Below are 13,902 nucleotides of genomic sequence, written 5' to 3'. Positions count from 1 at the left end.
CTTCTCGCAAGTTCGTAACGGGCAGCAGAAGGAGTGAAAACTGCACGAAGGGCGCATCATTTCGATCGTCGATGGACGAAAATCACATGTCTTTACACGACGCTCTCAGCGACTGAATGGAATATGGGGATCCTACGTACCCCGCGTGCACGTACTCCCTATTGACCCCCGCCATCGTGTTCCACCCGACGTCTCCGGCCATGCACCTGCCTGCACGTGTGGTGCGCGGGTCCTTTTTCCGTTTCTTTTTCATCGATTTATTAGCTTATGCTACGTGTTTTTTACAACTAACGAGGACGCTTCTATCGTAAAACTACGCCTATTAGTATTGGGCCAGCTTTTTTGCCATTGGTATGTAGTCTTGCTCTGTTCAGCAGTTTTAGAATTTGCACTAATTTATGTTAAAAAAAAACGTTCGATTGCCAAACATCCCCATGAAAGTCGCACGCTTTCGGAACTATTTGCGTCCGGGGCAATAGTGTTTCGTATGTTACTTTGTTTTACTTTTGCTAAGCTCATCACCGTAGTTCGCTTCGGTTACATGTTGGCGTCTTCTTTTGTGATGTGTTGTGATGTGTATCGTTTGCCTTGTTTAACGCTTATCTCAACACAAGAGTTGCTTTTAAACAAGTTTACACTTTAGCTCAAGGGTTGCAAACGTTCAATGCCACCACCTTCCCGAGAACACTACAAACCAAACTCAAATAAGCGACATCCCTATATTTCATGATGCATTTTTTTCCTACTACTCGCTCTATATCACAATCATACCAACCACGGGTATCAGCAAAATACCAGTCTTCCAAGAAAATCCTCTGCACGATTAGGGCAGGAGATAGAGTTTGTGTGTGTGAAAGAAAGGAAGTGAAATAGAAGCTTGAGGGCGATATACGGATATGGAGAGGCAGAAGGAAGGCCAACAGGCTGGTTGGCAGGCGTCTCCTTACAGGGTGGCCAGAATGCGCGTAAACCCGAAACAGGCGGACACGATCGTCTGACCGACGCCCCAGATCATGGCAACGATCGGGGACATCTGAAAATTGGAGGCTCTGTGTACAAAGGCAATGACGGTGCTGCTGACGATGCCTCCCGTCACCGGTGACAGGACGCCCATTACGATGATGAAGATCGAAAAGAATCGGCCAAATTTGTGCTTTCGCAGCGTCACGAATGCGATAACAGCGGCGCACGTGTGCACGAAGATGGATGAAAAAAGCGCCCATAGGAATATGTGATACCACATCTCGACGAAGGTGCGCAGGGAGGACGTACCCACGCCCTTCAGCCCGATCACGTTCGCTATCGTGTCCAGCTCCGAGAGACCACCGCCAGTGCTATCCTTGCCATAGTACATCTTCGCTGAGGTCCTTGCGGATGGATTGCAGGGGTCTTCTAAGTATTCTCTCGCTCTCGGTTAACGGGTACTGGAAGGCGTAAACCAGCGCCAAGAATTGTCCCGCCTGGTTCCGGAGGTTACTGCCACTCGCACTTGCAATGGCGAGACAGAACGAACAGGATACCGTTGAGCGATTGCGATGGCTACAAATATGATACATACATCGAGGGAAATTGCAAGGATGAATCTACCTGGAAGTAAGGGTGGCTACAGTGGGAAATGCTTCCCCGGTGTTGGTGCAATTGAATACAGAGCTAACTCCGTGACTAGACTTACAGCGCCCAACAATCCTAGAACATCGAGCCGAAACTCACCACTACCTCGAGCGGACAGCTGAATGATCCTTGAAAATACTTGACCGGTGAGCTACAAGGGCGATATTCTACCGGCCCGTGGCGAAGGACCTTCGACGGTGATGGCTTTCGTATCGACGATGGTCGATAAGGACGACGACGACGACTCTTACACGCGAGTCTACCCCTTCTTCTGGTGGCTCGGACGCCACTATATCTCGGCAACTGGCCTACCGGGATGTTTCGAATTGACGTGGAATTTGACTGAACCAGCGGTACGTTCGACGAAAGACGCGGAGGTGCAACCAGCGTCAGCTTTAAAGGCTTTGAATCGATTGACGCAAACAGTGGGGTCACGCGCGCTTTCAAGGATGCCGGCAGGAGCGCTAGCGATGACGAACTTCTGCTAGAATCTAGTACGACGGATGACGACGGCGGAACGGATTCGACGACAGCGTCAACGACAGCAGAAGATAATGGTCGCAACAGACAGTGCGATACGAACGCACCACTGTGCACCATTGTGTGATTCTGTAAAATGTAAGAAAATAAAATAAACAACGTAGTGAGCAATAGGAAAGAAACAAAACGTGTCGGAATTGTAAGAGTGGCGAAAAACCACAAACTATGTATAATAAAAGCACATACGAGAGAGTCCTTACAAAACATTTATAGAAATCTGCTGAAATGATATTCAGTTCCTTTGATTGATTGTGTTGTATTATACTTAACATGTAAAAAACACTATCAACAATTTGATTACTTAATCGAGCATACACACAATAGCCAATTCGTCATAGGAGTAACAGATAACTGACCTATTACAGCTAAGCGGCACAGTTAAACTATCAAACTATGGCAATAAGTTATAGATTAGATTAAAACCCTAGAACAAAGGATGCAATAAAGTATTGTAGCGGGCTGATGTCCGAATTTAAGGACACATATGATATCACTTTAAACCGTACCTTTGTATCAGTATGTATTTCTGCTACGGTTCCTCCCACTAGCCTCGTCCACTGGATGCTCCATTTAACGAATAACAAGATGACGAATACTTTATCAGCAGGTGCGGACGCAGATATTGCTGCACAAAGGACACAAAACAAACACTAACCCTGGTTCTTACTGCTCGGCGTATTGTTACGTTTATGGTGTATATATTTTAATTCGGTCTCACTAAGCAATGGTCGCGCAGCGTTTTCATGGCCACCTTTGATTTCGTACAGATCTGCGTAATAGTAGCAGTCTGTTCACATACGACTACTTTGAGTTACAAGTTTCACTACACAATTACATCGGTCTACTTGAGCAACACAACCCGTTGAACACTTTACGCCAACGCTAGGGGCGGCGGATAGTGCTGAGTGTTGTTGTTCTTTCTGTGATATCCAATTTTGCTGCCGCTTCATCAAAACCTTTCACTTTCCAATCGATCCATCCCGCCCCAACTAGTTTGCCTATTGCAGTTTGCTACCGAGGCCAGCTTGGTCGAGTGAGGACATTTGTTTACGGTGGTCACACATATACATCAAATCACACTTTGTTTTTTAGCAATTACGCTGCGGAAGAACAGATTTTTGACCCTTGAACGATATATTTTTCAAGGCATGAAGGCCAAACAAAAAAGATTAAGGGCATCTTCCCAAAACACTGCAGCGATCGAATGAGTGCCCGCACTGAGTAAAGGGATACACTGCTTGCACGGAATACTCTGCGGTGTTGCTGGCATACAAACAATGAACGAAGATGACGAATGTTTTTATTTTCACTAACAAGCCATTGGCATAGGCTTTTCGGAACAAACAGCCAAAATATGTATATGCTAAAGACACAAAAATAGGTTTATGGAGACGTAGACGAAGCACACGAAGAACGCGAGATGGGAGGGGAAACAACTATAATTTGCAAATGTCAAATAAAAGAGCTGTCAACTAGGCGAGTGATACATTCGATCTTGACATACATGCGATCAGGTGTGGTAAAAATATCGCTCTGTCATTAAACATATGGAAGTATTTACGACGACAAGTAAATTCTTCAACAAATTGTCCATATTAAATTTCTATTTCTCTGACCCAGTACGAAAATTATCTTAGCCATCAGCTTATCAGAATAGCCTTACTTTATATGTTTATTTTTAGGGTCCTCAGGAATGGAGGCCTCGAATAACTTGAATAACTAATATGACTTATAACTAATGTAAAACTGGGATGTTTATTATTTTTGTATATGTTTGGCGCGAGAAGAAATATACAAGAAATAGTTAAATAACAAATAAAACAATTTAGAGGACTGAAATGTTAGCTAGAACAAGATATATATACATATTGACAACCAAGATCAATGGTTTCAAATTAATAGATTGAATTTTCTGTCGAAAATTGCTGGTCTGTTAGCGCATCCTTTGTGTTTTGTCAGCATCTGTGGGCTGATCAAGCATCATCCTAATTTACGCAGAACTGTCAAACCAATATAAACAGCCCAACCCTGTTTACGGTCATCAAAGAATAGCTTTTCTGCCCGGCCCATCTACTTTCGGGAGGAACTGTGGTTGTCCTTCTATTCTACAAATCAACTAAAAACTCGGGTGGATTATCATAAAATCTCACCTGAAAACATCGGCTGAGTTGGTGAAACTCATTATCAGGTAAGAGCATAAGGATCAGGCTGCAGAGGTTTATAAGGTTATAAAAAGAATGGCAGCTGCAAACCGGTTGCCTTGCGGATGCCTAACAAAAACGTTATCCTTCCGTAGTGCTTTCACAAAGAAAGGCTATTGGGTAAGAATCGGTATCGTGATATCGCTTCTTGTTTCCGATTTTTAGGTAATCTTATTATGAACCAGGAAGACTACCCTAGCGACAGTGATGCTAGCGATGAAGATTTCCGTCCCGACAAGGAGGAGGCAGAAACCGGAAGTGAAGTCGAAACGGACGACGACGAACCCGCGGAATGCGATGAACAACTAGAGAAAAATGCAGTTGCCCCGAACGGTATCAAGCGGAAACGAAAGCTACCAGCAAAGGGCAGGAAAAAATCTAAAACTTCAGATAAGGCGGTAAAAGCTCAAGAAAAAGCTCATCAATCGGATAACGAAGAGAACGAGGAGCTAAATGAGGAAGAAGAAAAAAGGAGAACGGATGCCTTGTGGGCTGATTTTCTTGGAGGTGGTAGCAACAGCGCTAGCACTGCTACCGAAGCAAAAGACACAACATACGGGAGAAATAGCAAAACAAAACCCGAACCCAAAAACCCGGTTGTAGTTACAAAACCGACACCAAAGCCTAGCGAGGTCGAAAAGGATAAAGCTACAGTTGCGCAGCTCTTTGAGTTTGCCGGTGAACAGATACTTCTAACCCAGGAAAACAATAGTAAGTCCGCCATCAGCAGCGATAAAGAACAGGTACCAACTTTGGCTTCGGTTTCAAAAACAGTGGCACCGAAAGGAATTCCTTCGCGTGGGATCAGCGGTAGCAGTGGTGGTTTGGGGGCAGTATTAAGTCAAATTAGCAAGAAAAACAAACTAACAACTCTGGAGAAAACGAAACTAGACTGGACCAGCTTCAAGCGGCAGGAAGGGATTGAAGAAGAGCTTCATACCCACAATAAAGGCAAAGATGGGTTCCTTGAACGCCGTGACTTTTTAGAACGGACCGATGTTCGGCAGTTCGAGATCGAAAAGTCGTTCCGGCAGACGAAACGAAGTAATCGATAATGCAAAATGTTCAAGGCATTTAATTCCAGCTTCGTATCGCAAAACCTTACAGTACTATGCTTAGTACAACTCTCCTAAACTCACGTGTTTACAAACTTAATTGTAATTTTTTACAGTACTAGAGATAACTGTGTCTGTCCGTACCAACTAATGCTTATCGAAAACAAGTAGGAATAAGCACAATAATCATCATCAACCCAACGTATTTACGGGTGCATTCTGTAACTCAATAAAAAGTGACCAATAAATATATTTTATTTCAATTCCCCTGGCTTTATTTAGTTTTTTTTGTTAAAAGAACTTTTCATGAATTTGAAATTGAAAGAATTTTGAGTTGGGTTTTGATTTTAAACCGTCAGTGAATGAACCGCTTGGATTGATTATTTAAAAAAATGAATAATCTCTACTATGCTCCAGGTTTCATAATATTTGAAAAATTACCTAACAAAAAATTGGTTACTGTTCTTTTTGCATAGGAATTGTTTAACTATTAATCAAACTCAATGATTAAATCGTTCAGTAATAAATCTCAGCAACAGTAGCTGCAGTAAAAATAATTTATTTTATCAAATAACAAGTGGTACATTGTTCACTTTAGCTGTTATTTTGATACCGATGATAGTAAACACTCCAATAAATGTCGTTGGTATGTTGTACTCCAGAGTTTCAAGGCAAAGCTCAGAATTCAGATGATAAACGGTTAATAAAAAGTACAGAAATCAATTCAACAAGTGTGTCCTTTACGTTTACCAATCCACATGGCGGTTGATACTCTCATGCCATCTTGGTCATGCGTAATGCTTGATTGACCTTATCAATTGAGCATTAGAACTAGCATTAATGTTATTCTATTCTATGAATCGCTCAAATCGCTGACTTGTGTTTCTGTCGCTGACACAAATAAGTGAAAACACGTGATTAATGCAAGCAATTGAAACGAAGAACTCCTATACATTAATGCGTATTATGATTGTTTTACATAGCTGAATAAAACAAAATCATTTCGAAGAAGTTCAAACTAGATGTTTTAAGATGATATTAAGAAAAATTTAAATTGTTTACCTATACTTGAAGCATTACATTGACCAATGTATATAGAGATAGGTAATGTAAATTCTCTCCAGAAAGATTGCACACATCAAACGCAAATGGGTCATACAGTGATATCTCCGACATCATATCATCGTGACGGTATGTGATATTATTTTCGTCTTAAAATTGATTGCTCGACGTCGTGGTTGATAACGAACACAGGTGTGTAATTAACGCCGGTAAACAATCACCCTGTAACCGGTTGGCGCGTGATGGTCGGTACTATGCCGGGTTGCCAATGGCCGTTCGAACTGGACCCCACAGCGACCCACAAATAGGTCATACATAGCGCCATCCCCACCCCAGTGCGTAGTAAACAAAACAACAAACAACCCTTTCCGATCGATGTGTGTGACGAAAAACAAGCCAGCCCGTGGGTAGACCGGTGCTACCCCTCTAATCCTTGCTACGGTTTCGATAATCGTCCGATAAGACACGATTCTAGCCGTTGGCAAGGTCGCCTGATTGCGAATGTTTTTCTCGAAAGGGTAGGGAACTTGGTTCGGAAGTTTATGAGCGCAAAGTCAACAGTTTATCATGCCTCAACATTTTCATCTGAAGATTAGATGTACTTGCTTGCGAGGGGATGGCGCTTTTCTCGGTAATTTGAACGATGTATTGAAAGTATGGCCAACAACAAGAGTACGTTTTTTGAGTGCAACGGTTCGAACCGTTGTTGTGGATGGTTGTCACACGTCCCTTACGTTCTAGATGCATCTGATCTCGCCTGATACCTGATAAAACGACAATGGAGTCCGTAGTAACAAGCCAAACAAGCAATTTGGGTGCATTTGATTGACAGTGCGATTGCGCAGATTAATTAGACCGCATGCTAAAGAGCGCACAATCGTTGTCTGGCCCAAATAATGCTGCCTGTTATTGTACCTGCAAGTGATGACGTTCGTTTGCAACAAAACAAAACACTGCGCTGATTCACTTTCGTTTGGTATTTCATGAAAAATTTGGCTCCCACGGCCACCAGGCTGGGCGCATATTAGTAGGTTCATCGTCCGTGTTGACGCAACACGCAAGCGATAGGAAATTTCCATCCACGCACTCTCTCTCTCTCGCTCTTTCCAAAACAAAGCAAAAAAAACGAATCTCGAGGTCGCAATTTTGTGCTGATTAAAAAATACCTCCTCCTCCCAAACTCCGACCCATTGAGCTGCGCATTTCCATTCACAACCGCAGGAAAGCGGCCACAAACCCAACAAAGCCCCGTTGCCCGTTAAAACCGGTTTGTATCGGAAAACGGCCGGGCTGGGTCTCGCCCGGTCGCATGCTTCCATTAGTGTCCCTCACCGTTGGTGTGGGTTTTCCGAAAGCCCACCGGAAGCGGGCTGCAGAAATTCCTTCACCGGCCAACCCAGAACCAGTCCCGAGGGTCGTCGGTTATCACGTGGGGCAAACCCATATGCGTGCGTCCAGCAGTGCACACGTGCACAACGAATCCCACAGACGCATATCCGTTTCCTAGCAACACGCAGCAACATTGTCGACACCCCGAACTCCGCCGCCTACTGTGACTCACGCCCACCGACAGGCGCACAGCGCGTTGCTGCAGGTCAGCGCATCGGCTTGCAGCGCTTGCAGAAGGTGTGCTGGTGTGTGGGTGTGTGTGCGCGCGCGCGCCCGATCCCAGACCAGTCGGTTGGGCTCGAGACCCCGGGTAGACAAGTGGCGCCTGCTGGGTGTGTGGCAGAGCTGGCCTCCGTAGCAATCCGGGCTAAAGTTTTGATGACGTCTGGGGCTGTGCGCACACACCACCACCAGCAAGGCGTGCGCAGCATCGCAACCGACGGACGCGATTGGCCGATTGGCGTTCGTGTCGCTTGGAGGTGCGTCCAGGCCATCACGGTACAGCTATTACCCGAGGGCTCGGGCACAGTCCGCGGTCGCCAGCAGCCACTGATAAGCGACGAGCGAGCGTGCGTGCGAACGCGTGTGTGTATGTGTGTGTGTGTGTGTGTGTGTGTGTGTGTGTGTGCGTTCGTCGATCGGCGAGATGTTGCAGCGGTAGCGGCAACAGCAACAGCAACACGGGGAGATAATTTGGATTGCGCAAAAAAGGAAGGAAAATGTTAAATTAACCCGCCGTGTGGGCATGTGCTTTCAGTCGCTGGACGAGTGCTGTCGTGAAGAGACGATCCCCCCGCCCCTCGCTGCCTCAAAGTCTTCAGGTCCTACACACCCTGGAACAGGTGGCTTGAACGTTAAATATTTGCGCCAAAGCTTACATTTTGCACATGCCCGGCCGCGAGTCCCGACTCGAGCGCGCTTAATTATCCTCGAAAATCCTTCGAGTGCCGTGTGTGTGTGTGTGTGTGTGCGCGTGGGTGAAGTGGTTTATTTACGTGAGTGAGCTTCTGTTCCCCAAGTGCCCGGCTACTAGCAGCGTGCGATCAATCCAACGAGTGGGGAATTTCTAGCCTGCAATAAGCGGTAAGCTTAGGTGTTAATTCCGAGGGCTTTTGCTGACGCTGCGATAAGCTAATTAAGTGACCCTTACCCTGGGGAAAGTGGGCAGGATCTCGAGGGTTGTACGCTCCGAAGTCCGCTGTGCCGAGGAGCCTGCCGTGTGATGGGTTTCTTCATCCTCTTTTCCACCGTTCCAGGCTTGTTCAGACTTGGCCATGTGAAAGCCACGAGTGCACGAGCACGCCTGCGTGTTGCGATGCAGCGTTTAATGCGCTGGAATGCACCAACAATGCCGTTGGTGTGGTGGGGCCTGGGAAATTATGGCGAAAAAAGAAAGCTTTCTGGGATGTTGTTTTCTGCTCTCTTCCTTCCGTTTCTGGTTTAATTTTTTTTTATCCATTCCCTTTTCCGAAACGTAATGCTTCATGTCGCCCAATCGCTCACGGTTCTTTCCACAGAGGTCGGTTGTCGGTGTCGCGCAAGGACGACCGATGGAACCGTGACCTGGGCGGAGATAAAGAACACGAACCTCCCGCACGGTTTCCGTAATCGGGCGATCTCTCTTGTGGTTGTTGTGAAGTTTGTTTTCCTTGTTTTTACCAAACGGTGCCAGTCGTTCTTTGTGGTTTCAGCACAAACAAAAAAAAGGACAGCTTAATCTGATTATCAGGTGGATCAGTTCACGAGAAATGAAAAAAAAAACCAAAGAAACAAACCGATCGCTTGCCCCTTCGGCAACAGATTGACCTGCGAACAAATTATTATTGCAAGCTGATAAAGATCGCCAAGGCAAGGGCTCTATGGGGTAGGCGGAAGGGGTGGGGGAGTACAAGTAAGGTTGAGATGAAAAAAAAACACGCGTGCACACAACAAGCAGCGGATCGTAAACCTTCCATCGGTCTATCGGTGCTGGTTGGACATTTTGCAAACACTTAACCATTTGACGGCGATGGTTAGTTGGCTCTTTAAAGGCTGTTCAACCTACCCAACATGGCCAACTCGGAGGATGCGGTTGCGCAAACCGGCCACCGGTCAGTTTAATAGCGCGAGCAATGTACTCGTAAAGCGCACAATTACAGCAACCTCTCGGGTCGACCAGAGGCGCCATTTTCAGATGCACTCAGGGGGTTTGCAGACTTGCATCTTCAAAGCCACAGGCTGGCGTAATCAAACGCGTACGATCCTCGTGCCAGAAGACAGCTGCACGTTGTGAACGGTGCTGATCGATAAGTGACCGGCAGAAGGAGCATAACTCATGTGCGTTTGTGTTGATTTACGCGTTTCATCAACAGATCCACAACTCGTTGACCGCAAGATTACCGGCGCGTTATCAGCTCAAGGAACAGGCAAGCAGAGTGCGCGCGCGCGAGAGAGAGAGAGATAGTGGGAAAAAACATAATTAAAGCAAGGAACAACATCACCATGACGTCACTGGCTGTGATGGAAGTGAACAACAACAACAACACCAAGTCCAGCAACGGTGGAACGGAGTCTGAGAGCAGCGAAAAATATCTCCGCGAGCTGACGAAAACCTTCACTGGCATCGACAAACCGCTGAAGAACGCGCGAAAGTGCGAAACGTTGACCGACCTGATCGGTGAACTGCGCAGGACCTTCGACGCGGATCACGTCAACATCGAGTACGTGAACCATCTGATGCTGAGCTACCAATCGAACCCGGCCGAGTGGCGAAAGTTTGCCAAATTCGACCGTTATCGGTAAGTTTATGGGTTTCGATGAGGTCCTTGAATGTGGGTTTTTTTGTGTCTATCGGATGATTTTCGGGCGTGATTTTTGTTTTGTGTATGTATCGCTGGTAACAAAAACAAGATGATGGTTTATTTTTGAAAAGCACTACGTAATAAATGCAATCAGTGGCGGTGTCTGAGATAAGAGCGAAAAATGTTGCACCCCCCAGGGGGGAAAACACCAGCAATCTTGCTTTCCGTCGCTATCAGTGGACATATCTATAATTGAATATCAAACATCTTGGACGCCGTAATAAAAACACGCCATTGGTCATCCGAGCCGGAATTTCTGGGAGCTGGAGATACGATTGATTGTCCTGTCGGGGCAATTGAACGTTTTATCTTAGAGTTCAATGAGCATGCAAATTTCACCTGCCATTCAACTGGCCACTATCAGCTCGCGATTGTGCGATTTTCTTTACACCGAAGTTTTCCTTCCCTTTTCCATTTGCAGCTACACGAGGAACCTGGTGGATGTTGGAAACGGCAAGTACAACCTGATGATTCTCTGCTGGAACGAAGGACACGCGTCGGCAATCCACGATCACGCCGATTCGCATTGCTTCATGAAAATGCTTAAGGGTCAGCTGGCGGAAACGCGGTACGCCTGGCCGAAGGATGCGACGGTGAACGAGGACACTAAGGTTGCGGACATCGGTAACGGTCAGACGGCGGATGGTGAGGTCGAGTACAATGGGGACGAGCTGGAGGAGCTGTCCAGGAGCACGATGGAAACGAACGGAGTGTGCTACATTAACGACACGCTTGGGCTGCATCGGGTGGAAAATCCAAGCCACACGGATGTAGCCGTATCCTTGCACCTGTACTGTCCTCCGTTTGACGTGTGCTCCATTTTCAACAAACAAAATGGCAAACGCACTAAGTGCAATGTTACGTTTTGGAGCAAATTTGGCAAACGAGAGCCAATGGTGAGTGTGTTATGATCAAAAGGACACGTGCGTTAGTTCTTTGTAACTTGTGTTTATGTTTGTGTGTGTGCTTCTTTTTTTCGCAGAACATCAACTAAGCTTGCTTCGATTCGCGGTCTGGTACTTGTATTGACTGATGGTTTGGACGTGTGATAGCAAACAACGGGTTAATAAACCATTACTTTTTTTTGCATTTCACATAGCTGTAATCCTCTAAGAGAAACGTAGGGCTGTATTTCATATAGGATAATTATTTCTGATTATATTTAGATGATTAGTAGTTCAAAATAAGCGTAAAAGTGTATCAAATTACATTTCAATAAAATATTTGTAAAATTTTCAACCACTAGACTTTGTCATTTGCGTTACCACCATTAAAGATCTTTTCGTGGCTGAAACAGTTTAAAATGGCTAGCAAGATGATGTGTATCTTTCATTGAAAAAGCGGATATGTACTGTTTCAAATTGTTCCGGACATGGACGATTCTTTGTCTTAATTCAAACTTAAATCATTGCCTTCTCATGTGAACCAGAATCACTGACAAATCCGGTTCGGACCAGCTGTTGTCCAGATCAAGTCAGCATGATAAAAACCTGTGTCGATTCGTCAAACACCAACAGAGCACGCAGTGCTACGGAATGCGATCGCAATTCATGTAAAATGTTAACCACGTGCTAATTGCGTAAGCAACTTGGTTTATGCTTCTATACAATCTATTAAATACATGTTATATTCTGCGAGCTTAAGTCGATATATCATAGAGCAATTTATTCGTACATTAGGGATTAAATGAACTATCTAGTTCGTGACGCTGGAAAACGTGTTTTTCTTATTGTTGTAGCCATGCGTTTCAACGCCACGTGTGCTATCAATTTCCGTTGAAAGTTTCATGGAATACTGGATGCTGCACTATGAAATATTTCAACCGTACACGATATCGACTAGCGGCTGAAACAGCTTTGTCGACTTTAAATGCAGCGTTTGACAATGAATCATTACTATTGTTGGGAAACAAATGTTTACCGAAAAATTGTCTATAAAAGTATCAACTAATAGCTTTTCTTTACTTCTGCCTTAAAATTAGAAAACCATGGTAGGGCTAGATAAGGTCAGTAAATCTAACAATTTTGCCCATAAGATGATTCGCTTTTGAATTGTTTCTGATGTTCTATGAGTATTTTTGTGAAATTTTATCATATTTGTTGTCCTTTCATTTTTTATGGAAACCGTTTATCGGGAAATTATGTGTTAACATTCAGTCTAGCATAGGTTTAATAAAATTGTCTAAAAATTACCAAAACACCATTCCATTGCATGAAATATTTCACGCGATTTTCAGCCGCCACCATTGCGCAACTGTCAGCTGCATACACACCCACACCCAACATATCAGCGCTGTCAGGTTTTGGTTTCGTGCGTAGCCAGAACGCTGTCGGTGCGTTCGTTCTCCTTTCGTTTGCTCAGTTTGTTTTTTGACCGTACGTGACCAGCTCAAAGGGCCCGGGGTCAATTGTTGCGCTGCTGGTGTGCATCGGATCGAACGGGCGCGGAAACCCAGCGTGAGACAGCCCGATGAAGCGGTAATCATCGCACGATTACCAGGACGAGGTCAGGTGTTTTCCGACCAGACGGCAAGTGTGAGTGCAATGGAATGCATCTATCTCTCAGCCGCGCTGCTGCTGCTGCTGCTGCTGCTACTGCGCTAGTGATTGGAATCCAGCTTGTGGCGGGGGAAACACACTCGGCTGCCAGCCAGTGTGGTATTATTTCGTGGTCACTCGCTGGTGCCGTACGTGCGCGTGCATTTCTCGCTCCGTAGATAACGTGCGGTTGGCAAGTTTGGCTGGCTTTCTTTATCGCGGTCGCACGCACAGACAGAGCAATCCTCCCAAAAAACCACTGCGATCGTGCGAGTGCGAGAGCCGCGCACACGCACCTAGCAGAAATCGAAGCGAACACGTAGAGGATTTCAAAATGGCGATCGGATTTGGAAAGTGTTGAGCCGCGCGGTATAGCCACCACGCAGCGCCAGTGAAGATCGGTCTGTACGCATCAAGTTGTCGTCCGGGCGGGCAGTGTGTGTGTGTGGGTGCGTGCGTGCGTGCATGTGAGTAGACTAGCAACGCTAAGTCAGGTTGTGCCAGAGCGGTGTAGGTTGAAGCGCGGTGCTAGTGACAAGCGCGATCCGCGATCGTGCTGCTACGTTTTGTTCGATCGCAGACGATCGAGACTGTCTGCTGTGGCACTTGACAGGCGTGTGTGGTGGTCAGTGTTATTTCATCTTTTTCGATGCGAATATTTCGGGTT

The 13,902-nt window shown here is 45.6% G+C and overlaps 3 protein-coding genes across 3 annotated transcripts; 2 read left to right on the top strand and 1 right to left on the bottom strand.

Annotated features, from left to right (window-relative positions):
• Positions 1-926: 926 nt before the first annotated feature.
• LOC128723611 (transmembrane protein 170B) lies at positions 927-1,354 on the bottom strand. The gene has a single exon (XM_053817369.1). It carries the CDS (start codon positions 1,352-1,354, stop codon positions 944-946), a length of 411 nt encoding a protein of 136 aa, XP_053673344.1. The 3' UTR covers positions 927-943.
• Positions 1,355-4,528: 3,174 nt separating this feature from the next.
• LOC128726359 (craniofacial development protein 1) lies at positions 4,529-5,670 on the top strand. Its single transcript, XM_053820163.1, has one exon. The coding sequence runs from the start codon at positions 4,529-4,531 to the stop codon at positions 5,405-5,407; it is 879 nt and encodes a 292-aa protein (XP_053676138.1). The 3' UTR covers positions 5,408-5,670.
• Positions 5,671-8,856: 3,186 nt separating this feature from the next.
• LOC128725408 (cysteine dioxygenase type 1) lies at positions 8,857-11,935 on the top strand. The gene is made up of 4 exons (XM_053819150.1): positions 8,857-8,941; positions 10,210-10,635; positions 11,120-11,594; positions 11,681-11,935. The coding sequence occupies exons 2-4, from the start codon at positions 10,340-10,342 to the stop codon at positions 11,690-11,692; spliced, it is 783 nt and encodes a 260-aa protein (XP_053675125.1). The 5' UTR covers positions 8,857-8,941; positions 10,210-10,339; the 3' UTR covers positions 11,693-11,935.
• Positions 11,936-13,902: the final 1,967 nt, after the last annotated feature.

This window comes from Anopheles nili, chromosome 3 (genome assembly GCF_943737925.1).
Source record: "Anopheles nili chromosome 3, idAnoNiliSN_F5_01, whole genome shotgun sequence".
NCBI classification, from domain to species: Eukaryota; Metazoa; Arthropoda; class Insecta; order Diptera; family Culicidae; genus Anopheles; species Anopheles nili.
The sequence above is the reverse complement of the archived record's forward strand: the minus strand, read 5'-3'. Positions and strand labels throughout refer to the sequence as shown.

Excerpts from the sequence above, each read along its gene's own strand:
- LOC128723611 (XM_053817369.1), bottom strand. The coding sequence starts at position 1,354 with ATGTACTATGGCAAGGATAGCACTGGCGGTGGTCTCTCGGAGCTGGAC.
- LOC128726359 (XM_053820163.1), top strand. The coding sequence starts at position 4,529 with ATGAACCAGGAAGACTACCCTAGCGACAGTGATGCTAGCGATGAAGAT.
- LOC128725408 (XM_053819150.1), top strand. The coding sequence starts at position 10,340 with ATGACGTCACTGGCTGTGATGGAAGTGAACAACAACAACAACACCAAG. Across the intron at positions 10,636-11,119 it reads GCCAAATTCGACCGTTATCG|CTACACGAGGAACCTGGTGG; the intron begins GTAAGTTTATGG and ends TTCCATTTGCAG.